At 37.4% G+C, this 27558-nt stretch overlaps 1 protein-coding gene across 1 annotated transcript; it reads left to right on the top strand.

Annotated features, from left to right (window-relative positions):
* The first annotated feature begins 1 nt into the window (after nt 1).
* LOC121407855 (RNA-binding protein NOB1-like) lies at nt 2–23173 on the top strand. Its single transcript, XM_041599087.1, is given in 9 exon segments — nt 2–97; nt 14473–14605; nt 17555–17688; nt 18305–18379; nt 19108–19311; nt 19314–19682; nt 20183–20280; nt 20945–21086; nt 21876–23173. Coding segments are annotated over 9 exon segments (1500 nt in total). The 5' UTR covers nt 2–28; the 3' UTR covers nt 22152–23173.
* The last annotated feature ends 4385 nt before the right edge of the window (nt 23174–27558 follow it).

The following is a 27558-nucleotide window of genomic DNA, read 5'->3' as shown; positions in this document are numbered from 1 at the left end:
TTTAAAAGTCGCACACAAATTGAGAAAGATGGCGAAATTGAAAGCGGAACATGTGGTTGTTGATGCCGTGGCTTTTTTCAAGAATGTGCAGTTGCAAGTAAGGTCATTTTAATGTTTTCAAACTAGAGTTAAAGATGTACTAATTAAAGTGAAGAAAGAGCTGTCAAGGTTTGACTAACAATCGATCTGAGACGAAGTGAAAAAAAATGATCGATTGAAAACATGTCATGAATTTGGTCATGTGGGACTAAAATTAGAGATAGCCTGAAGGCTTGAGTTGAGGTAGACCAAAAGCTTTCGGTCTCTGTTTTGTGGTTGTTCAGCTGAACTTCGTTGGCTTCACTCACCAAATACAGAGACCGAAGTTCTAGCGCGATCTGTACAGGGGACTCAATGGCCATATGTTTATCACCCATGGGCAGTAGAGGCGCACGGCCAATATTGGAGACTGTCTCCCATGAGAGAGATTATCTTCAATATCAGAGACTTTCATAATAAAGACATAAAGAATTTTGGTATCCAATTTCAGAGACAGTCTCCAGTTTTGGAGACCAATTTTCTTTGTTTACATTTGCTTAAAAAGGATTACCTTGGCGGCAAATAAAAATGTGATAGGCAGATTCCTCATGAAATATTACCCCTTTTCACCGTCTACTTTAAAAATTCACCGTCTACCTCACTCATTCAATGAACAAGGTTATAATATAACCTTGTTCTCAGTTATATCTCCATGTGTGACAAAATAAGGGTGGCAATGTTTGGCTTATTTTCTCTTTTTCTTTGGGGCAAATGCTTGATTTTTTTACACTGACAGTTTTCATTAGACCTGTTAATTCATACTGCTTGGCTCTTATTTGAATTTGATTCTTTATATCATTTTTTCTTGATTAAAAATAGAGATAAAAAAATGAAAATTTTCTTGCCATATTACTTTCCACCAACAGAGGGCGTACACAAAAATATGCCCAAAATTCAAGTTTTTGAGCGCTCTGGTGAATACAAAAATTATTCCCACATTACTAATGATAGATAAATTAAAACTGTATGAAAATTAGTAATTTTGGTCACAAAAGTGATATTTTAATGATTTTTTAAAGTGTGTGCTCAATACAGCATTGGCATACCATAGTCCTACCTGTAGATTCTCCACAGGCCAGATGGTAGCAGTGAACAAGTGCGTCTACCTTTGTTTTTATAAGGATTTTTGTTGTCATCCACACACAAAACAAATGGGCTTCTGACCTCGGTGGGACAAAAGTTTGGGTGGAAAAAAATCATACTTTTGTTGGTGTTGTTTCTTTTGTTCTTTCGCAAAGCAAGTCTCCAGTATGGGAGATTGTCTCCCTTATTGGAGAGAGTCTCCCATATTGGCCGTGCGCCTCTACTGATGGGTTCATATCGTCTCGCGAGCGAAGGATTATCAGTCATACGCACGCGACACACCACTACACTTCGAAAATACAGTGGGCTTTTGCCCACATAAAATATTATGTATAAATAAATATTCCACATCCTGCTATGACACTTACCGAATCATTTAGATCCTTCCGTGACTTCTCCTTGAAGTTTCTTTCTAAAAATATGTATATTTTCTTGATCTTTAGTGAAGATTTTACGGAGATAGAAATCAGTCAGCGTTGATATCAATTTTCTCCTGAAGAGGGCGCGCGATTTATATTCATATCAAAGACAGGACAAGGGAAAGAATAGGCACCTACACTATTTTACACGCATATCGACACAAGGCATTACGCAAAGTCCGTGAAGTGTCCAATCTTTTCATTGTATAGACTTCGGTATACCGTATACGTATTATTGACGTTCGTCAAAGCTTGTACTGCTGGTTTCTTTCCAGGCACGTATATTATTTTCATTTTTTTTTTATCAGTCATCTTTTTAAATTAATGCAAATGAGTGTTATCATCACCAATAATAATCATTAATTATGTTTTTTGAAGGCATTTCATTAATTGGTGCCAATAATTAGTAAATTAATCATGAGGATTGCGCATTCAAAGAATTTAGATACAGTTATAAAATTACCGAGGAGCTGAATCAAGATTGTGAAATTATTAGCGCCACCGACGGGCTTCCTTGTATTTCCGTGGAAGAGACAAGCGAAGTCACTTTCGAGGCCGAGGTAAGCAAAATGTGCTTTTTTTATCGGATTATTATTTTATTATTATTTTTATATTCAACAAACTCTTGCTACTTACCGGCAAGAGCCCCGGTGCGTAGCGAGAAGGAGCTTCGGCAAATATTACTTCTGCAATGAAGCGATGTTTGCCGACTACTTCGAAATCCAGGGTCAAACACGGTCTATTGTACGAGGTTAGTACATACTAACCTCGTACAATGTGTGAGTGTATGTTTATGTACTTAAGATTGGATAAAACAGGGAAGTGAATTTGCGTGACAGCCGAGGTAAGTCACTGTTTTTGTTCCTTTTACTTACTTACTTACTTTACTTTAAGTCCTCGATGCTGTAGGCTTGAGTTGAGTGCCTGTTCATCGATCGGAGTATCTCCTCTGGTGGTAGTACAGTATCCATTGTATTAAAACAAAATATATATACCGGTACTTGACGAGAAAGGACTGACAGAAGTGTGTACATGTATGCTAGAAACCGTGGAAAAACAAAGACAATACTGCCTACACTGGCTTATAGAGCAAATCATAATTCCTTGACCAGTGCCTATCTAGACGAATTTTGAAGGAGTTGACTGAAGAGGCTGAAATAACACTGTCAGGAAGACTATTCCACACATCTACAACCCTGTTACTGAAAAAGTACTTTCTAATATCAAGCCTAGAAAATTTCTTCTCCAACTTCAACCTATGACCTCTAGACCTCCTCTGTGACTTAGTGAAAGGGTTGTGTTGTGTGTAATATATTCCAGTCATGTACTTGTAGACATCAATCATGTCACCTCTCCTTCGCCTATGAGCAAGACTCGGTAATTTTAGTTTCATGAGACGTTCCATATAAGACAGATTTCTAAAACCTGGAATCATTTTTGTGGCTCGCCTCTGTACACTTTCTAACATTCTTTGTTCACTCAATTTATATGGTGACCATGCAGCTTGTCCATACTCTAATAGGGGTCTGATAAGACCTTTAAACAAATATGACATTGTAACTGCATCCAGATGAACAAAAGATCTTCTAATGATTCCTAGGACTCTGTTTCCCTTTAATGCTGCTTGTGACACTTGGTCTTTAAAAGACAGCTTTGAGTCAATTAATATCCCTAGGTCTTTTTCAGCTTGTACCTCCTTAAGAGTAATTAGATTAGACTCTCCTTTCATGTAATACTGGGTCTGCTCTTCTGTACTGTTTTTTCCTAGCTTTAAGACGGTGCATTTATCCGGATGGAATCGTAGCTGCCATTTTTTAGCCCATTCTTCTAAAAGGGAGATATCTTTTTGGAGTTGTTTGACACCGACAGCACTATCAGAACGTACATACATCTTTGTATCATCAGCAAACATTACAATATTAGACTTAACAACACTTGGCAGATCATTTACAAAAACCAAAAAGAGGGTCGGACCCAACACACTACCTTGCGGTACGCCGCTCAGTACTTCTCCCCAAGATGACGATTTTCCACCAACAACTACACGCTGCCGTCTTCCCGTTAAAAAAGACATAAGCCATTCATGGAGTTTACCACAGATACCAAAGGATTTCAACTTAAGAAGGAGACGCCGATGAGGCACCGTGTCAAACGCTTTCATGAGGTCCATGTATATGGCATCAATTGTACCACCCTCATCTAGTACCTGTGTCCACTCATCAAGCACCTCCAAAAGATTAGTGACAGTTGATCTACCATCAACAAAGCCATGTTGACACATAGAAATTAAATCATTCTCTACCAAATATACACACAATTTATCACGGATTAACTTCTCCATAATTTTACAAACAATGCTAGTTAGACTCACTGGTCTATAGTTTTTACAATCAGCCTTACTACCTTTCTTGAAAATAGGTGAAATATTAGCAGACTTCCAATCCAAGGGTAACAAACCACAATTCATACTCTTGTTAAACAGTAAGGACAACGGCAGCGCCAATACATCAGCCAACTCTCTCAATGGAAAAGGATGAAGACCATCAGGTCCTGGAGATTTATTAGTCTTCAAATTTGACAACAACTTAAAAACATCACCTGAAGTTATTTCAACATCACCAAGAGGGGAATCATAATGCATTTCCTGTGAGAGGGGAGGAATATCATGAACATTCTCCTTTGTGAAAACAGACAAAAAAAAGGCCTGCAAAATCTCTGCCTTGTCCTGGTCAGAAGAGGTCACACCTCCATCCTCCTTTGTAAGGTTTGCTACATTTTCGCGAGTTGTTGTCTTCGATTTGACATACGACCAAAAACCTTTTGCATTTCGTTTGACACCTGAAGCAATTGAGCGCTCAAAGTCACTAGCAGCTTTCCGACAATGCCACCTCGCCTGATTACTCGCCCTCTTATAGCATTCTTCCTGTTTTTTGAGCTCTGAGGGAGTATATTTTCCATAACTTTTCTGACTATGCATGTTGCGCCACTTTCTGAACTGCCTGTGTTTCTCCCGAACAAGTTCAAGTGTTTTTCCTTTGACCCATGACTTATTTCGTGTATGTTCTCTATATTTTTTCTTAGGTATGTAGCGATCAAATATATCAAGCAACGTTTTCTTGAAAAAGATCCATGAGTCCTCCATTGACTTTACAGAGAATTCATCAGCCCATTCGATATCAACTAACTTATCATGCATGGCATCATAGTCTCCTTTACCATATACCAGTGACCAGTCGTTCTCGATCATCGAGCCTCGAACGGCCGCCAACTTTCAAGTTAAAAATCAGTGTACAATGGTCACTCTTACCAAGACCTGCTGAGGTAACAATACTCGAGATAGCACTCTCATTTAGAGTAAAGACAAGATCTAAAACATTTGAACGCTGACCTTCACGGTGGCGTGTAGGCTTAACCTGGTGCTGAAACAGAAATGCATCTTTACTACAGTCCAAAAACTTATGAGCAGGGTGCTCTTCACCAGATGAACATGACTCTAGCTCCCAGTTAATTTCTGGGAAATTAAAGTCCCCAAATAACAAAACTTCCTGAAATTTGCTTTGTCCTATTTCCTGAAGTAACAGACATAATTCAGCATTGATTTCATCACTTGCATTAGGGCTTCTATACACAAGACCAACTAAAAGAGAACCGCCATCTTTCAGTCCCACACAAGCAAACACTGCTTCCTTAAAAGCAAGATGAGAAAAACCTACATATACCTCTGCTTTGAGGTCTTTAGAAATATACAAACAAACACCACGACCAGCGTCATGAAGATTATGAAAAACATCAAAACCATCCAGCTTAACTTCAGCTGGGTCAACACTATAACGCAAATTTTTAGGTTTGACTTCACTTAAACCAATAACATGAGGATGATGCAATGAAATGAAAGTTTCTAACTCGTTTCTCTTATTTAACAATGAATCTACATTAGTATATACACATCTTACTTGACCTACACCTAAGGACGAGCACCTATTAGAGGAAAATCCTCGTTGCTCGCTAGATTTGGATTAACTTCATTTTTCTCCGTTTTTTGGCAATTGATGCCAAGAGGGAATATAAATTTGCACTCTGGTCACTATGATGTTCGAAATTTTTATTCATTAAAGGGGAAGTTCACCCTGAAGAAAACTTTGTTGTAAAAATAGCAGAAAAATTATTGAAAAATATTGGTGAAGGTTTTAGGAAAATCCGTTAAAGAGTAAGAAAGTTATTAGAGTTCAAAGTTTTGGATTTGTGACGTCATAAACGAGCAGCTGCCCAATGTGTTATGTAATATAAAATGCATGAATTTCGAATTCTGTATGGTTCCTGATGACTTAATTTTGTTTTCTATTCATGATCGGGTGTGAAGTAATTTGTCTATTGATATACAAAAGGTACCGTGAAAACCATTTTCAATTTTCTGAGAAAATGACATTTCATTGATTATTTACCATTCGCTATGTAGGAATGCTGCTCGCATATGACGTCACAAATCAAATAATTGAAATTCTAATTACTTTTTAATTATTTGATGAATTTTTCTCAAACCTTCGGCAATATTTTTTATTATTTTTTCTGCTATTTTTACAATAAACTTTTTGTCAGGGTGAACTTCCCCTTTAAAGACAAAAATTGAAAAGCCCCGACGGGGGGGATTTTGCATTGCAAGTCCCCTAATGGTGGCTGCACGATAGCGAGCCGTCTGTGTACGAGGAGAAATAAAAAAAAAAGTATTAAAAAACTCCTCGAAACAGACGGCTGCCAGTTGTCTAGAGTTGAGGTAGACAGAAATAACCGTCGTTTCTGGGGATTTATTCAACAATTTCTGACATTTTACTGTAATCCCCATTTACCGACGGTAAAGTGTCCGTGTGGGCTCCCATTCGTTATAACACCAGCACCTTTGTCCGACCAGAGTCCAAACTTTGGTGTAATATTTCACATCGAAGTTACAATCTAAGGACAGTAGAGGCGCATGGCCAATATTGGAGACTGTCTCCAATGTGGGAGATTATCTCCAATATCAGAGACTTTTGTGAAGAATTTGGGTATCCAATTTCAGAGACAGTCTCCAGTTTTGGAGACCAATTTCCTTTGTTTACATTTGCGGCAAAAGGATTACCTTGGCGGCAAATAAAAATGTGATAAGCAGATTCCTCATGAAAAATTACCCCTTTTCACCGTCTACTTTAAACATTTACCGTCTACTTTTGTTTTGATGAGGATTTTTGTTGTCAATCACACACAAAACAAATGGGCTTCTGACCTCAGACAAAATTTGGGTGGAAAAAATCATGCTTTTGATGGTGTTGTTTCTTTTGTCCTTTTGCAAAGCAAGTCTCCAATGTGGGAGATTGTCTCCCCTATTGGAGAGAGTCTCCCATATTGGCCTTGCGCCTCTACTGAAGGATGTGAAAACTACACATGCAAAATATTTGATTCTTCAATTTTCAGATTATTTAAACGATGTAGATGAAAATGCATGAAAATGATACTTTACCGATGTTTAGTTGAGTACGACCCAGGAAAACAGGTCAAAATGGCAGCCAAACTATGAAATATTTACAAACGAACGGAGAGGGCGTCAACAATGTACGAATGTGATATCGATATTGCATTCCACCAGCACACCTACAAGGCAATAATACGATACGATACACTCACGAAGACAAACGATAATAGTTATAATCGCGATATATCGAGACATTAACGATAATGACGTCATTCAAGATGGCAACTTGCAAGATAAACCGTCAGGTCAGGAGAAAATGGCTTAGATGACAGATTTCTCAATCATCCAGTGGATTTTTTTTTTATCTCCGGTCCAAGGTATGCAATTACTTAAATTGTTTGTATTTCCCTGATAATGTATGTCATTATAATTTTCACTCAAAAAACAGTTTTAAATCGCAATCTATGAAACGCTAGTTCACTATACGTTGTCTGTAGCCACGGACCCCGCAGCTTTTCAGTCTATGTATGGTAAGTGGAGCCAACGCAGTTCAGCGGAACAACCAAAATACAGAGACTGAAGCTTTTGGTCTAGAGTTGAGGTAGACAGCTGGCAGCCTAGCCGTCTGTTTCGAGGAGTTTTTTAACATTTTTTTTTAAAATTTCTCGTGCAGCCACTATTAGGGGACTTGCAATGCAAAATCCCCCCGTCGGGGCTTTTCAATTTTTGTCTTTAATGAATAAAAAATTCAAAAATTAACGCGACCAAAATGCAAATTAATATTCCCTCTTGGCATTAATTGGCAAAAAACTGGGAAAAATCAAGTTAAAAGGAACAAAAACAGTGACTTACCTCGGCTGTCGCGCAAATTCACTTCCCCGTTTTATCCGATCTTGACTTAAGTACATAAACATATGGCCATTGAGTCCCCTGTACGGATCGCGCTAGTCAGAACTTTGGTCTCTGTATTTGGTGAGTGAAGCCAACGGAGTTCAGCTGAACAACCAACATAATAGAGACCGAAGCTTTTGGTCAAGAGTTGAAGACTCCATCATCCATATCTGATATTTTTAATATTTTGACACATCTACAGACATGGAGCCTTGACACTCTTTCCGTAGACGCTGCAGCGAGACCTACACACCCGGATGGATTTCCTAGTTAGAAGGGAAGGTGAAATCAGTTTGTAGGCATGGTAGGGGTGAATTTTATTTATCTAAAAATAAGTATGAACCTTGCGTCTAATGTGTAAAAGTTAAAGGGATAAAAATTATTTCACTATAAATGGTAAAAATGAGACGTTTCTTACCAGACTGATCTCCTGTAGATCCCTCGATCCGTTTGTCAACAAAGCAAAGACAATAGGCCTGACTCTTGAACCGCTTCATTATGACATACATTCGGTTAGCAATGCCGTTTTGAAGATCAGTTTATAAATAAAATTATTATTTCACTAATACCAAAATTTAATACGTGATTATAAATAATTAGGATATACTACTAATTATTTATAATTATAATCCCTGGGTTAGTGTGTCGTGTGCAATTCGCGTTCACCATTTTGGATTCGGCGGTGAATTTATACGTGTGGCCGGTGTAAGGTAGGGTGACCAGATTTCACAAAATGCAATAGGGACAATCAACAAAGCACGATGCACGAGTGGATCGACCGAGCCAGGTCTTAATTTAAAAATCAACAAAGAAGGATACACAATGTTAAACTTGTAAAAATTATACAGTAAAGGGATGGATTGAGAGGAAAGAAAGTAACAAAATGAAGAAAAAAAAGAAAGAAAGTAAAATATAAGAAAAGAAGGATGGAAGAAAGAATAAACGAAAGAAAAAAAGTTAACATTCTTTGACATGAATAAAAAAAAGAAAGAAAAAGAAGGGAAGATAAATGAATGAAAGAAGAAATAAAGGAAAGAAGGGGAAAAAGGTAAGAAAAAAGAAAGGATGAAGGAAAGGAGAATGTTTCCGTCATTCTTTGAAAAAAACAAAGAATGAAAGAGGAAAAACAGGAAGGGAGGAAAGAAGTGAAAGAAAGAATAAAGGAATTAGAAGGGGAAAGAAGAAATGAAAGGATAAATGAGAGTGTGGAAAGAATGAAGGGAGGAGAGAATGAAAACTGCCTGGTTTTAATAATGACCAATTTACATTTGCATGAGTTCATATCAATTATTTAACGTCACTATCACGATGAATGTTGAGGGATTCAGAACATGAGTTATGATAAGGAGACATCGCTGAGCCAGCAGAGCCAGAAGCCCTGCAGTAGCATAAACAAATTGATGTCTTATTATTTTCTTATGTATACGTATATACTTTATTTTGTCTTACTATCATCCTCACCATAGCAGAAATTATATGGTCTGTATGTTTCGTTTCGTTTCGTTTCGTTTATTTCCACAATAACAGCAAAGATAATTATTTTACAACAGAAATGTGAGTATAGAATAAATTAACAATTAGAAATATTGAAATAGTTCACAAAGGTCCAGTACACAGATATAATGTATAATTGAATTTTAGAAAGTTCAGTTTTAACTTAAATGCTAGCTGTATATTGTGGGGGAAACCTTGGAAAGCGGAGCTTGTAATTCAGGTTCCCCAAAATAATATTACAGTATCATTAATTAATGAAAATGGTATAAAAAGATACAAACTAGACGGGACGATACAAGACTACACTAAACGGGACAAGTACATCAGAACAACTCAAGCACAAACATGGGACAATGAACAGCCTCCTGCAGGAAAATCATAGTGTAACATTATAGTTATTTATCAGTGTAGTCTTAAGCTTATGTTTGAACGAAAATAAGCTTGGTGTCAGTTTTAAAGATTCATCTAGAGAATTCCAAAAATGGGGACCAGTATAAACAATAGTCTTCTGTTTGTAAAAAGTTCTGAGCTTCGGAAGATGGAAAGATGACGATAATCTGGTGGGGTAGCTGTGCAAAATCTCGTTTCTTAAAAACAGTAAACTTAAGGAAGTTGGCAGCTCTCCTTGGTTTAACTGAAACATAAAGCAGCCCAGGCGAAGAGAGTACAAATCCTGTATTTTTAAAACTTTATTGGAGAAGAACAATTGATCTGAGTGAGCTAATCTGTGTTTATGACAAATGATTCTCATTATTCTTTTCTGTGTAAGTAGTAGTCTATCCAACTGATTTCTAGAGGAACTGCCCCAAGCTAATATCCCATAATTTAAGTAAGAAAGAATAAGGGTATTATACAAATTTGATAAAACGTTTGGAGGCAAAAAAGTTTTTAGTTTGTTTATGACGCCAACATTTCTAGATAAAAGTTTTGATAAATACGTAATGTGCGGCTTCCATGAAAATTTGTTATCTATATATAGACCAAGAAATTTCGTTGAATCGACAATATCGATTAAAATATTATTAAGAAAGACGTTCCTGGGTAGAGCTGTGATTGAATTACTAAAAAGCATGCACTGGGTCTTTGCAACATTTAAAGAAAGTTTGTTACAACAGATCCATTCATGAATACATCTGAGTTCAGTATTTACTATGTTTACAAGAGTATCAGGATTTTTATGTGAAAAGAAAACACTGGTGTCATCTGCATATAATATGAAAGACAAGGCCTTTGATGAATCCTGAAAATCGTTGATATATAGAATGAATAATAATGGCCCCAAAAGCGAACCCTGGGGTACTCCGCAAATCATGTCATTATAATCGGAATTATAATTGTTTATGGAGACAAACTGTTTTCTTCCAGTAAGATAACTTCTGTACCACTCCAAGGCCTTCCCCCTAATTCCATAATGTGATAGTTTAGACAATAAGATTTCATGGTCAATGGTGTCAAAGGCCTTGGAGAGGTCCAGAAAGATACCAAGAGTGTGAAGGTGGTCGTCAACAGCAGTCGCTATATGATTAATGAAATATAAGATTGCATGTGTTGTTGAATGCTTTTGCCTAAAGCCAAATTGTGATTCTGATAAAAGACCGAAACTCCTCACAAATTTTATTGTACGATTGTATATAATTTTTTCTAAGACTTTGGAAATAGAAGATAAGAGAGATATAGGTCTATAATTACTTATATCGGACGAATCTCCCTTTTTGTAGATAGGAACTACCTTCGCAATTTTCATTCGGTCGGGAACTATACCATTAACAAGAGATAAATTCATGACGTGTTCTAAAGGAATAACAATTTCGTTAATGATATCTTTTAACAAGTCATTACTTATTTCATCATAGCCTGGACTTTTTTTACTTTTAAGTTCTTTTACTATCTTTATGATTTCATTAGCATCGGTTGGAATAAAAAATAGTGAATGTGGGTTTTGGTTCTTTAGAAAGCATTCAAAGGTTTTATCTGTGTGTGGTATTTCATTGGCAAGATTTGGACCAATGCCTGAGAAATAATTATTAAAGTTCATAGCTATATCAAAATTATCATCAATAACTGAATTGTTGATCTTCACATGTTTTATAGTATTGCGATCTTTTTTCTTATTTAAGACATCATTGATTACTTTCCATGTATCTTTTATATTATTTGAACTCGCTGCAAATTTAGAACAATAAAATTTCTTTTTTTCAGATCTCAAAAGAGTTGTCAAGGTGTTTTTATATTTGACGTATTTTTCACGAGCAGCATCTGACGGGTTTGCACGATACTTGTAATAAAGGTTATTTTTTTTATTGATAGATCTTAAAAGTGATTTACTAACCCAGGGGTTTCGTGGTGTCCGTTTGTTGTTTGGTTTATATTTTACAAGAGGGATATATTCATTAAAAGAATCGAGAAGGATAGTCATGAAATTATCATATGATTCGTTAACATCGTTTGTAACTAATACTTCGTTCCATTTGAGTGAACTTAGCTTATCCTTGAGTTTGGCAATCTTTTCAGGGGTAATTTTCCTAACCATTTTTACATGAGAAGAGTACGAGTTGTTATCAAAGAGAGATAGTATCCTAGCGAAAATAAGAAAATGGTCAGAGATGTCAGACAGAATGACACCAGAATCAATTTCTCTCTCAACGTTTGAAAAAATATTGTCAATTAAAGTTCCTGAATGAGAAGAAAATCTAGTGGGTCTGGTAATCAACGGAATGAATGAAAATGATAATAAAGTGTTTAGAAAATCTTGAGAGAAATTATCCTCTCTGCATTTTAAGAGGTCAACATTAAAATCGCCCATCAAAAAGCAATGTTTATTTTGAAGCAAAGGATTAGAAAGCAGTTGTTGTAATTCATTTAGAAACGTATTATGATCGGAAGAAGGTGGACGATAAACTGTACCTATAACTACGTTTTTTCTTTTGGATAATTTTATTTCGATAAAAACCGTCTCCATCGTTTCATTCATCAGATTTAAGTCATGAAGTACAATGTAATGCAGGTGTATTGGAACGTACAGTGCTACTCCACCACCTCATGTCAAGTAGCCCCATGCAATTACTAAAAGTTTGGAAATTGTTCGAAGTTTAAATAATAGTCAACGATAACAACACTCGGAAAATAAAATTTTTTTAAAATGGGCGCACCCAGTTGGACCTCGCTTTCTTGCTCAACGAAAATTACGATGCGAAGCCAGCTGCAGATTGCGATTTCACCTCTGAAAAATCAAGCATAAACAGCACTCCCAGGACCACATTTGCGATCAGCGTTCTGAAACGACGTTTGAAATCGCTGATTCTTTCTCCGCAATGGAAGCATAAACACACCCTACATGAATCTCACGTTCCTGTGATGTGATGTGATGTGATGTAACTAACCTCGCACAACCAACTTGATTTGACATTAAATTTTTGAGAAGTTTGTAAACATTGCTTATTAACAGAAGAACTTTTGGCCGGAAGGTGGTGTGTCCATGTAGAGTTACTGACTCTTTGTAATGATAATGAAACTTTTTTTGAAAGTCTGCTTAATTAGGAGGGGCCGCAGAGAATGGCATGACCAGGGGGGGGACTTTAGCCCCCGGTGGGGTCACTCAATATGACTTGGGGACCGCATGACCGTTACCAAAATCGCGGGAAAAGGGGTCAACTTCACGGAACGTCCGCGGACAGAACACTCCTCGAAGTAGTGAAAATAGGGGTGCTCACCGTCCTCGATCTGATGGAAATAGGGGTCAGCGAGGAAAAAGGGGAGAATGCTTACGGGAAGTAAAATCCGTCGCCGAGTCACCAGCCGCAGAGGGCGCGCGCATCATGCTCTGTATATACTCTACATTTATTTTTTAAAAAGAATTCGACTTTTCTTATTTTTCAAGAAAAATAAAGTTCTTTTGGATTATTGTATCAGTATGACATGGCTCTTGGTCATCTTTAAGGACTGAGCACTCTGACCCCTGTGTTGCAATTTCCTCTAATGAGGAATTGGTGTAAATGCCCTGTCCTTGAAATACAGTAAATAGGGGTAAATTTGCGAAATGGGCAAAAGTGTCCTTACAATCTTATAATTAGGGGTGTTTCAAGGTACCATTTTACCGCAATTTTGTCCTTGTTTTGCGTGAAAATAGGGGGGTAAATTTCACAAAATGTCCTTGAAATTGACTGCAATAGGGGGTCACTTGCATTTGTGGTAACGGTCATACGTGTCCCCCTCTGCGGCTGAGTGACCCCACCGGGCTTTAGCCTCCTATTTTTTTTCTAAACCGTGTACAAAAACTACCATCTTATTTTGATATTTTTGTGCATGTTCACCACCACTTTCAAAATTGTTTGAGGTCCCTTCTACATGAGACATTTTGAAGGAAAAAAACAAGTAGGCCTACATTCAAGTAGTTTACATAAATGTTTAAAATATCAAATATTATCGAGGCTATTAGCTGGACCAACGGTCTTACATAACAAGGCTTTCATTTGTTAAAATGAGAAACAATGATCCAGAGCTTTCTGTGTATGGATTTTTTTTACATGTTATCTAGTCTAATAACAAACACAAACAAATAGTGTTAAATATTAAAGAATGTCTAATGTAGCATGGGTGTTTCATAAAGCTGTTCGTAAAGTTACGAACAACTTTACACACACGACTGGTCACTGGAACATGTTCTCAGGTCTTAACTCAATTACATAGGGATATCACATAGCACAAAAAAGGATCACCAGTCGTGCATAAAGTTGTTTGTATCTTTCATACAGCTTTATGAAACACCCACCAGGGCCATGAAACGGTTTTGGAAGGGGAGGGGGGACTGACCATTAAAACAAATCACAATCAGATGGTTATTTTTATTTTTTTGTACGCTGTTTTGAAGAAAAAAAATAGGGGGGTTGAACCCACCCCCCCCCCCATCTCTCTAATAAAAAAATCTTAACATGACAAAGTCTTAGGTGAAGGTTTTTTTTTTAAATCAATCAAGTTACATGTCTATTTGAATTCAAGCCATATAAAAAAATGCTACCTTATTATTGGATCATGTTATCTAACCTTGAATTTTTTTTTTTTTGGCAGGATGTAGCTGAAAATGTGCATACTTTACAGGCTGTGGTGAATGAGATTCGAGATAAGGCAACAAGACAGAGGTTGACTGTACTTCCCTATGATATCAAGTTCAGGGAACCCTCATCAGAATGCATACAGATAGGTAATTATGTTTTTAAGAAATATTTCTTTCAATGTCGTTTGAAAGCAACAGCAGTAAAGTTCTTCGTTATTTTCATTTTCAGCTATTACTCTAGTGTTGAGGCAGGGATAGTTCATTTTCATTTCATTGTCAAAGACAAACATGACATTTCTTGATTTTCATATCAAGGCAAAATTGTAACAATTTTTTTTAATGACTTATGTTTAGCTGAGGTAAAGTTCTTTGTTATTTTTCAGCTGTTACTGATAGTGTTCAGAAAGGAATATATCATTTTCATTTCATTGTCAAAGACAAAATTAAAATTTCTTGATTTTGATATCAGGCAAAGGCAAAATTTTAACAATTTTTTTAAAAATGACTTATGTTTAGCTGAGGTATTATTTAGTTGACTAAAAGTTGCACTTTGTGATGAGCAATTGTATTTTATTCCAAATCATAGGATTGTTTTGAGTGCTCTATTATACAATCAGGCATAATTTCAATCACTATATGCTATACAGTGCGTATCAAAAAAAAGTTTACACTTTGAAAAAATCCTGTAAAATTATACATTTGTAATTTCCTGAAGATTTTCCCACACTTTAACATTGGTACAGATCCATTTGAGCAAATGACGGTATAACTGTCGAAAAAAAATTCCGCTTGAGTGAGCACCACTCACTTTTGAAAAGTTAGTGAAAAATGATTTGCGCAGAACTTTGAAATAGTTATGCGGATAAAAGTAGACCTTAATCATGAAGAACATGTGGAATTTAGCTAGGAAAATTGATTTGAAGATATCTTTTACCTTTTTAAACTTGTTTCCTTGCCAAAAACACTTCGAAGAGTGCATTGCGCCCCATCCCACTTCCCCACACACCGAGGCCATCGTGACGATATTTGCTTTACACTGAGCTGTAATTTACATGAAATGGCTAAGGCTTAATTTTCATTTTGATAATCATTGTCAAGCTTGGGAAAAGTGTGGAGAAACAAGTATTAAATGAAAAATGAAATGTAAACCCACTTTTAATGATAAAAACTTAGTGAAAAAATGCTAGAGATGTCTGAAATAAACTTTTGTTCAGATTCAATTATGTCCTAAGATCCAGCTGGCACAAAAAGGTTAAAGGTTATGCTTACTAAGTGTTGAAATTTCAATTTGGGCGGTAAAATTGTTACAATATGCTTGAATGTATCCGTTTTATTTCAAGTGACTAAAAGTGCAAGGGAAATGTATGAGAAATGTGTTGCAAGGTAGGTTTGATTTCGCCCTTTCCACTTGACACAGCGTGAAAACGAGCATTTCTGCGCAAACAGATTTCTGCGAGCTTTACAAAAATGGACAGTGCTCACTCAAGTGTAACATTCTGTCAAAACTTTTACTTTCATTGGATAGATGAGACCCAGATCTAAGATTATATGTGAAAAAAATACCCACATGTTGTACATTTTTTAATTCCCAGGTCTTTTTCAAAGTGTAAACTTTTTTTTGATACGCACTGTAGAGTAATTCTTGATATTGTTGTGTTGATTCTACAAATTATTTTGTTTCCCTAGGAGGAGGAGCCGTGGTGTAGTGGTTCTGACTCTCGCCTTGTAAACAGAGGGTCGTGTGTTCGAATCCCACCCGGTCTGGCGTCCTTTGGCAAGGCGTTAATCCACACTTTGCCACTCTCGACCCAGGTGCTAAATGGGTACCCGGTAGGATGTGAAAGTCATTGTAGCTTGTCCAGTATTGTGTGCGCCTCACAGGCGACTGACTGGAATACTCCCCAGGGAGTGGAGGATGTGCACACATTGTGTGTGGGAATGACTGATTGAATCCGATGACCGGGGTAATAATATATCTGTAAAGCGCTTAGAAACGTCGTTCCGATGGATTAAGCGCTATATAAAAGCGGATTATTATTATTATTATTATTATTATTAGGGCTGTTCCATAAAGATTTTTGTAAGTTAATAGGACTTAACTGAGTTTGCCCTGGACTGAAGACCCTTGTGCTATATGGGGTTTTCAAATTTTCCCTGTTTTAACATGATGGGAGTGCACTCTCTATGATTCTAATCAAATATTAACAAATAAACTGCATTCAAGTGCCCATGGACAAGGATTCTAATCGAAAAAGATTGATTCAATTTCAACAGGTGCTGATGTGAATACGTAGTCTGCAGATACAGACTCTGATTGAAAATTTGATCAGCAGTTGGGTCCTCACACTTGCACATATTAAGGCCACCGCACACCTTACGACCCGACTGGTTGCCTACTGGCTTGCGACTGAGTGAGGGGAGAGGTGACGTCACAGCGCTTGTCAGCTTCACAGTCGCAGACCGGTCAGAGACAAGTCGCAAGGAAAATCGGAAGGATTTGACATGTCGAATCCTTATGACTGGATCGCAAGCTCAATCCAACCTCCAGCCAATCAGACAGCAGAGTTGCATAATGCGTATTATGATAAACAACGCGCATACGCAGTATAAACGCAATTTCTCAGATGCTATGCCAAATAGCGCATGCGTGAGTCGCAGATCGGATCGCAAGGTGTGCGGTGTCGAGGCTTATGACTGCCTTGCGACTCATCTCCCCTCACCCAGTCGCAAACCAGTTGGCGAACAGTCGGGGCGTAAGGTGTGCGGTGGCCTTTAAACTTCTATTTCAGTCCAGAGCGTGAGAAAAATTTAGTTCACAAGGCATTATAGGCTTCACATTCAGACCCCTCAACTTGAGTGAATTATTGAGAATTTGAATCTGCACAAGAAAGATTTGCAGTCCTTGAATATGGTCATTTTCTCTGTCTCATTTGGAGCTTTAAAATCTTTCAACTGACAAAAATATGGAGGAAAAACATTGTCAATTTGAATATCCACTGAAAGTTCATTCAGGGCAGTGAGATTATTTCTTTTCAATTTCAAGCTGTAATACCTCAAATTTCATAATGAGCATAGTTGCCCTTTTTTACTTTGCAGTGTCAGACTTTGCAAGAAAAACAGGAGATTACCAGAGTCTGTCAGCAGTAGATATCCGAGTGATTGCATTGGCTTATCAACTGACCAAGGAAATCATTGGAATTGATGGTCTTAAGAAACAACCTGAAACAAAGGTATGTCAAGCACATTGCAACTTCTTTTTATTTCTTGACAACTATTTCTGTGTTTGACCATGCAAGATTTCTAAATATGTGACCCTAAGGAAGCAAAGACACGAGTGTTCCTTGGATGTATGGTTGGTGGTGCTTGTTTCTTCATAAAGATTATATTATTTTACATTGAAGTTGATGTTGTTCAAAGTAATTTAAAGTTCATAAAGTAAATTCATATACTTATTTTTACATACTTAAAGCCTATGCCATTGACAACCTTGCAACAAAGCAATATACAACATAACATGGATGGAGCAGTTTAACAAGTATAAAAACCACAGAGAGAGAGAAAGAAAAAAATTGTTTTATGGATTTTTTGGCAGCATTAAAGGTTTAGGTAAAAAAAATCCTATAAAATGATTGTAAAGAAAGAGTAAGGGTACAGGCATACATGGGGGGGGGGGTGGGAGAGAAAATAATTACCCTCCCATTTGGCTTCCATTATTGAAGACTTAAAAGAAATGGGAGGGGGGTGCATTGCATTACAAAATGCCCTTACATTAATTGCTACAGGACAATGCTTTTAGACATCTGATCAATATAATATGTATTTGTATATATCCATATCCTTCTCTAGATAACATATTCAGCAAGCAAAAAACCTATTCAGAATGCAAAGGATATTGCAGGCTTCTATTACCCAACCAGTAAGGTAAGAACCATGCTTTTGTTGAAGATAACTTTAAAGAGTGCATGATCCTTGATAAAACTTATGGTATAATAACTTTTCTGCAAACTCAATCATAAAAATTTTAAGAGTAAGGTATGAATTTGTTTGTCAAATATTTGAGAGCAAATGATAGAATTTAAGTTATATTTGTCCAAAGCCACTTGTTCTCCCTTTTGATTTTACTATTCCAATGATGGTATGTTATTAAAGCCACTGATGGAATTTTCCAAGCAGCAACATGAGCAATAGCAAATTTTGGGAATTCCAACAACTTTCCGTGGACACAGCGTTCTCGCCAGAAAAAAATTCACCCATGTCAGGGACTTGTGCTGCCACTCCTGGGGGGTGGGAGCGGAAGCGAGGAAGCGGAGCGCGGAAGCGACGGCTGCGTGGACATGAGATTCATGTTTGTATTGAACTAGTGTGTCCAACCGAATCAATTATGGGACAATATGATTTCTGCAACATAATGATAATAATAGTGTGAATTTATATCACGCACAGTGACCAGGGCCCTGTAACTTATAGCTTAGCGATTAATAGGAATTTCAATTCAAGATCACCCTTACATGCACACGTTGCCCAGTAGACTGACAGGAACCAATCAGAATTGTTCTTTCAAATTAGCGATTACTTGGTAGCCTTTGTGTTATTGGCCATTTGTGGCAAATGATCTTACTTTTCTATATCGGTACGTACTCTCTCTTCAGAATGGACCCAAAGATTCCAACCTCCAAGAAAATGATGACCAGACCCCTGGAAGTCCAGAGGACAACTCGACGGCGGGAGACGTCAAGCTCGAGCTCAGCGATATCATTGGCAAAGATGAGGAGGGTGAGGATAAGATGGAAGAAGGGGAGGGAAAGGAAGATGAGAGGACTTGTGATGAAGTGATGGAGGGGATAGGGAAGCAGGAAAAGACTTTGATAATGAAGGCGGAAGAAGGGAAGGTGAGGATAACCAAGAAGAAGAAAATAAAATGGAGAACATGATGGATATAAGAACAGATCAATACAAGGATGAGGATATCACAGAACCAAGTTTAGACCAGAAAACCTCAGTAGACGATGCAAGAGATGCTAACATTGGTGATGTGAACATTGATGAGGACGATGGGGAGGTCATCGAAGAGGACGACGTCGAAGAGGAGGATGAGGACAATGATGAAATGGGATGGATTACACCTCAGAATATCTCTCAGGTCAGAGAGCAGATGGGAGGGAGTGGAGAGACAAGCTTGGAAGGCATCAGAGTTGGCTGTATGACCACTGACTTTGCTATGCAGGTAGGTCCATTTCATGACTGCTACTTACGACACTTTTGCTGTTCAAATCTTATCAAGAATTTGAGTGTCTAGGGCAAAAGCTAATTTGTTTGTGCTGAAATTGTGTTTTAATCAGGGCCCCGTAACACTCAGGTAGCGATTAATCGCCAAATGAATTGGCCTATCATGATCTTCGTTGCATGCACATTTTGCAGAGTAGACTGACTAGGAACCAATCAGAATTGTTCTTTCAATTTAGCGATTAATCGTTAAGCTTTCTGTTATGGTGCCTAGATTGGATAGAATGCACTGGGATCGGACAGTGTATGGGCTCATCATTTGGAACTTGTAAATTAACATAGCTTTAGCATGTACAAATAACAGAACAATTAAATTGGTCATAACAGAGGATACCTTCAACCTTGGCTTCATGTTTTGTTTTATATTCATACTCGTTGATTTATGCAAGGTTAACAATGTGTTGTAAAGTACCATTGATCTACCCTTCATTTCTTTTACAGAATGTTCTTATTCAGATTGGTATTCCCGTCATATCAGTCAATGGCATGTTCATCAAACATGCCAAGAGCTTTGTTCTACGATGTCACGACTGCTTCAAGTAAGTGTTCTGTGTGTGGAACCTATATCTGCTCTCGAGACAATGCCCTCCCCCTTCCATGGGAGTAATCTTATATTTCATGGGATCCTGTCAGTCACATGACCATGTTGTTATTGGCGATAGCAATGCATGATGAATGGAACTTCCAGCATCCTTATAGATATTTCAAGGTGTAATTGTGAACGATTTTAAAGTTGAGAGCTGTATTTATGCTCTTTATTAGCCAAATATTCATGGTCGACCAATGCTTGTTTTTGTGAAATTCACGTATTGATGATTTCAAAAAGTGTATCCTAATATGCATTCTCCTGTATAGGGCAAATATCCATGCTAGACAAAATATTGTGTTGTTTTTAATGTAAATCTGCCTATTGGATATAAATCATGAAGCATAAGAATAACTTGAACCACTGCAATTCCTTTCAGTAAAATGATAATGATAACATTCATAGTGATAACACTTGTCAGTTTGTTTGTTACTTTATAATTAAATGAACTGAAATGGTTTTGATCATGTTATCCTGTGTCCTGTCAGGCAGACATACACCAACTAGGGCAGTGGTGTATTACTGAATGACATCCCAATTGAAGTAATGGTAATCAACTGCAAGTAGAACTAAGATTTTGATTTGACATTTGACCTTTTGTTTTATCCTGGTTTCAGAGTGACCCATGACATGGGGAAGGTCTTCTGTCCAAAGTGCGGTAATAAGAGTCTGGATAAGGTTACCATGACGATAGATGAGGATGGCACTCGGCGGTATCACATGTCACGAAGGAGACCGGTCAACACCAGAGGCCTGAGGGTATGTATGATATCTTTGTTTCTAAAATATTGATAAAAACTTGTGCGATTCATTAAAGATAAAAGCATTTGATTCACAGAATTGTCCGATCGAATGGTTGAATTGTAGGAATTTTTCCTATCATAGTAGGATCTATAACAAAGTGGGAAGTCAGTTTTTATGAATAATGGTAAAAAATCATGGTTGTAGATTCAAATAGATATAACCTAAATAGTGCTACCAATGTATATTAATGTTATGACATTGGGAGAGTTTATGTAAACATTCTCAAAGAATGTGTTTACAGGGCTCAGCACTTGCCGGAAACCCTCAGGTCAGTTGGGCATTTTTTATTCGACTTAGAACCACTTTCTATATTAGGGGAAATTTGGTGAGTTGGGTACCTAACACAACTGCCTTGTCATGTTTGGCTTTAGTAAGGGTAGACATGGCTTTTTCTGTGGAAGATGGAAGATGATGCATCAATCTTCCCCAGTTTCTTGTGCTTATCAAGTGTCGTGTGTAGGGAGTATTGTACCTTCACTGGGAACATCATATTTAGATGGGGAGAATTCATTTGAGTTTCTGTGTACAATCTTTCCACAATCTGCAGAGAAACTTTGTTAACGCTAACAGAGGCTCTGCTAAAAACGTTCATGTCGCAGTGCTGCCTAATGTCACAACAATGCGGAAGATGTGACTTGGCTTACTGTTAGTGCCCCGTTGGGTCAACAACATCTCTTTGCAGCTGTTGCTGATTGTTCAATTTTTACATCTGTAATTATATATTTCCTTTGACCTTTGACACAGTATGCCCTCCCTAAACCTCAAGGCGGCAAGCATGCATCCAACCCAGTTCTGTACCCAGACCAGAGAATACCTCAGAACAGAGACTCAAGGAGGGGCCAGAAGAAGACCAACGTCTTTGATCCGGACTACGACGCCATGAGCTCCCCGTTTGCGACGCACGACGTGACCAGCCGGTCGGCTCAGGTCGGGGTACGGCAGATCAGAGGTCAAGGGTCCGGGGGTCGGAGGAACCCCAATGAGAACAGACGACAGAGCAAGAAGGGAAAGAGAAGATGAAGTGATGTTTTGGAATGATCAGGGCCATGTAACACAAAGCTGAGCAATGTCAAACGATCGATTTTATAGTTAACTATATTGATCAATAAGAACTATCAATTGTATTTGGTCGTTGCGAGATGTTTGCAAATAATTGGAAGTCAATTTCAGGTCCCTAAATCATGCATATGTCTTGCAAGTAATTACAGCTTTGCGATTGATTGCCAATCTGCTTTTTAAAACAAGGAGTGTAATCTGATTTGCTACAATGTGCAATTGATGACAAATATTTTCCCATGAGACATGATTAAGCGGGTCTTGCAAGAAAATATCTGCAATCAATTGAAAATTTCTGATGCAAATTTGCAATTGATATATCAATATTAATTAGAGCAAATTGATCTTTACTGCTTAGAAGCAGACCAACAACAAAGTACAAATTTACCATTAGTTGACAGACCTTAATTGATTTTTGACCCCATGTTTGGACTTGCAATAGATTACAAGTATCATGCAACACCCCATTAGCTCTTTATCACAGGTCTGGTATTTAAAGATTATGTTGTTCATTATTAGCAACCAATGATGTCAAAAAGCCTAGAAATTTATCATAGGATTGATTTTATGGTTGATTGCATTTATGCGATTCGTAAAGTCCACCACAATACAAAACTTAGTGATAACAGGACCAACTTTTAAAGACCATTATGTGCCATTTATCATCCATGTCAGTTGAATGATCATTGACTTGGCTCTGTGTTATAGGGCTCGGATGCCATCATGATATACATATATCAACAGATGTAGTTATCAACAGAGATATATGGAGTAAAATGTATTTAAACACCTTAACTTTATCAGGGCTGGCACAAGACTCGCCTTTGGATACCATCTAAGTTTTCAGCTGAAGTAAGATTTTAAATGATCGGAAGTGTTGGGTACTAGACATGAATGCGTTAGTATACAAGTTATGTACACTTACGTATTTACAACATTTGCCGAGCACACTATTGTGAATACCAAGATGCCTGTATTGTCATAAACGTCATAATTTTAAAATACGCATTATGGTATTGTGTTTTAGAAAATGGGTCTGCAAATTTGTGTGGAAACTTTGCCTGAATTACTCCAAATTTTCTAGATTGCACAGATGAAGGGGTGCCTCTGCTTCCTATTATGATATCACACACTCTGTCAAAATGTTAGTGGTATGTCCAATCAATGACAACATAAATTTTCATATGTCTGCCCCTACTGCCTAATGATCTCAGCATGATACATTGCATTATTTAAAGGTCAAGTCCACCTCAGAAAAATGTTCATTTGAATCAATAGAGAAAAATCAGACAAGCACAATGCTGAAAATTTCATCAAAATCGGATGTAAAATAAGAAAGTTATGACATTTCAAAGTTTCGCTTATTTTTAACAAAATAGTTATATGAACGAGCCAGTTACATCCAGATGAGAGAGTCGATGATGTCACTCACTCACTATTTCTTTTGTTTCTTATTGTTTGGATTATACAATATTTCAATTTTTGCAAATTTGACGATTAGGACCTCCTTGCCTGAAGCACAAAATGTTAAAATAATGAAATTCCATGTGTTCAGGGAGGAATGAAACTTCATTTCACATGACAATGACGAGAAAATAAAAATATTTCATATTTCATATAATAAAATACAAAAGAAATAGTGAGTGAGTGATGTCATCAGTTCCTCATTTGCATACCGACCGAGATGTGCATATAACTGTTTTGTGAAATGAAGAGAAACTTCAAAATGTCATAACTTTCTTATTTTACATCCGATTTTGATGAAATTTGCAGTGTTATGCTTGTTGATTTTTTTCTCTTTTTATTCAAATCAAGTTTTTGGTGGGGTGGACTTTTTGTTTTTTTATATAATTGAATCCCTCCCATTAATGTGTGGAATAATTATGTATAGTTATTTGCAACACAATAAATTGCTTTTACAAAACTCATTCTTGTACCTGTCATTAAGCATGGAGTCTTCAGTGATTTGACCATGTTTTTTCTTTTGATCGAAAATCAGGAAGATTATGTGTAGCAAAGTTTAACAATTTAATCTTTGTAATTCAATTTTGGCTATCAAAATCTAATGCTTTAAATCAACTGTGTATGGTCTCCAGATTTTGGTTACAAATAAAATCATGCCTTGGTAATTCATAGTGGGTTGAACTATGTCGCCTGACGAGACTGAAGTCATAGATGGCACACTGCTTTTCATGAAGCAGACAGATTACCCCCAAAATACAGCAATTTCTTATTCAACCACGATGATTAGGCGGTATCATCCATGGAAAAGACAAGGTTCAAAACATGTTACTAGCCACCCCAAAACCAACAATAAGTCGCCTGGGAAGGGTCTTTGTAAATAGCCAGAATACTAATTTGGCCTTCAAAAGGTAAGAATTAGAAAATTACCTTCTCTGAAAGAGTGATTCTTCTTCATACGATCAAAATTTGAAGTTGTAAAGTTAAATATTGTAAGACAAGATGCAATAGTTTCTCTAAAATCACTTTTTCTTGACTGCTTGTAAATTATTCATTGAGATTGCACAGTGTGCACAGCTTGAATGAACCCCAAACTTCAAGTCCAAACCTTGTTTTCTCCTTACTTTTTGAAGTTTATGATATCAATTCAAAACTTAACATTTGTTTTTTTAAAGCTCAGTGAAAGTTTAAAATTCATTTTGGGCAATGTATTGTTGGTATTGGGGTGGCATGTCACATGTACAGTTTATTTTCAATACCTTAATTTTCATCATAATCATTTATTTTGAACTCTGTTATTTCTGCTTTATTTTGGTTTTTTTGTATTAAATTAAATATATATGTAACCTAGATTTCACGAATTATGTTTAAATGTGTTGCTATTTACAAATCGATTAGATTTGTTTGTGTAGAAGTGAGAGATAAGGAGAGGGGGAATGAGGCAATGGAAAGTAGATGGGGAGATAAGGTGATGAAAAGGAGATTTAGAAATAGATGGGGGATAAGCCGATGGAAAGAAGATTTAGAAATAGATGGGGGATAAGCCAATGGAAAGAAGAGAGGGGGATAAGGCAATAGAAAGGAGATAGAGTAGTGAGGGGGGGGGTAAGGCGATGAAAAGAAGAGAGGGGGTAAGGCGATGAAAAGAAGAGAGGGGGTAAGGCGATGAAAAGAAGAGAGGGGGTAAGACGATGGAAAGGAGAGAGGGGATAAGGCGATGGAAATGAGATAGAGTGGGAGGGGGGTAAGGTGATGAAAAGAAGAGAGGGGGTAAGACGATGGAAAGGAGAGAGGGGATAAGGCGATGGAAATGAGATAGAGTGGGAGGGGGGTAAGGTGATGAAAAGAAGAGAGGGGGTAAGACGATGGAAAGGAGAGAGGGGATAAGGCAGTGGAAATGAGATAGAGTGGGAGGGGGGTAAGGTGATGAAAAGAAGAGAGGGGGTAAGACGATGGAAAGGAGAGAGGGGATAAGGCAATGGAAATGAGATAGAGTGGGAGGGGGGTAAGGTGATGAAAAGAAGAGAGGGGGTAAGACGATGGAAAGGAGAGAGGGGATAAGGCAATGGAAATGAGATAGAGTGGGAGGGGGGTAAGGTGATGAAAAGAAGAGAGGGGGTAAGACGATGGAAAGGAGAGAGGGGATAAGGCGATGGAAATGAGATAGAGTGGGAGGGGGGTAAGGTGATGAAAAGAAGAGAGGGGGTAAGACGATGGAATGAAAAGATAGAGGGAGAGGGGGTTAAGGCGATTGAAAGAAGAGAGAGGGGAAAAGGTTGGAAACGAGATAGGGTCAGAGGGGGATAAGGCGATGGAATGAAGACAGAGAGAGGAGGTGACAAGGCGATGGAAAGAAGAGGGAAAGGGGGATAAAAAGATAGAGAAGGAAGATAAGGCGATGGAAAGAACAGAGAGAGGGATTAGGCAATCGAAAGAAGAGCAGCGAGAGGGGATGGAAAGAAGAGATAAAAGGGGATAAGCCGAGGGAAAAAAGAGAGAGAGAGGGGGAGGCTTTCAGGCAAAACAAATGAAATGCAAACGAAAAAGGGACATTGAAAATATACCACCGCACATGTTTTATAATCTCTCTTACTCTTTCTCTTACTTGCGTCATATTTCTCCCTTCCTCAATTTTCTCTATCATTCTATATCTTTATCCCCTACTAATTTATTCCCACTTCCACCGTTTTCCTATCTCCCCCTCTTATACTCTTTCCTTTATTCATTTTCTATATCTCTATGATAATAATAATAATAAAAATTACATTTCTATATAGCGCATTATACACTATAAGTCTCTATGCCTTTCACATATATTATCTTAACTTATAATATACAGAATTGTCAATGAAATTAATATATTACAATAGGATTAAATATTGAATAATTATACAGCATGGCATAACTCCTTGCAATTTATCCCCTAACACTTTATTCCAATTAATTTCCTATTTTCCCTCTCTATAACTCTTTCATTTATTCATTTTCTAAACTTATCCCCTCACACTTTATTCCCACTTCAACCGTTTTCCTATATCTCCCCCTCTCTAACTCTTTCCTTTATTCATTTTCTACATCTTTACCCCTAACACTTTATTCCCACTTCCACCGTTTTCCTATCTCTCTCATTCTTCCCTTTATCTATTTTCCATTTACACGTATTTCCCTTTCTAAGCTTTTATACATTTCTCTTTTCATTTTCTTTTCCATCTTTCCCATCATACCATTCTCTATTTTCCCTTCTTTTATTTACTTTCGGCCTATTTCCCTTCTCTTCGTAATACTTAGCTCAGTCACCAGTGGCGTAACTACGGGAGGGGGCATGAGGGGCACGTGCCCCCCCCCCATTGGCTGACCCCCCCCCCAAAAAAAAAACGTGGAAAAGAAGAAAAAGAGGGAGAAAGGAAGATAAACGTAGTGGGAAAGAATACATTATTGTTCATTATAATATTATATTATATCATAATTATGTTATATTACATAAGAACCTTTGTTTCATAACTTCATGAAACATAATTTGCTCAGGGCCTATGTCTTCATTGTTCCTGTTGCTCGCATTGTCTGTTTACCGATAATTATTAATCCTGTTATACTAAAACCTCCCGTTTTCAAGTCAATATACACCAAACTGCCAAATATATTTCCTCGCACTTCGAGTTATTATTGTTTTATGTACAATAGTACGCTTCTTTTTCATGACTACTTAAAGTGATTGCCCCATTTTAAGGTCTTAATATAAAACATTTCCTGTCCGTGCTTACGTTCGCAGTAGTGGATTGGTGAGATATGTCTGCTCTCCATGAATTCCTAGAATCAGTCCTTAAAATGTCCCCTTTTCTGATCTGAATGTAAAAAAAATCAGCTCGCGCTTCAAGCTCGTATCATCTGGTTAGTGAACTACGTTTAGTCT

The sequence above is a fragment of the Lytechinus variegatus genome, chromosome 2, assembly GCF_018143015.1.
Source record: "Lytechinus variegatus isolate NC3 chromosome 2, Lvar_3.0, whole genome shotgun sequence".
Lineage (NCBI taxonomy): Eukaryota > Metazoa > Echinodermata > Echinoidea > Temnopleuroida > Toxopneustidae > Lytechinus > Lytechinus variegatus.
This window is presented reverse-complemented; position numbering and strand designations above follow the sequence as displayed.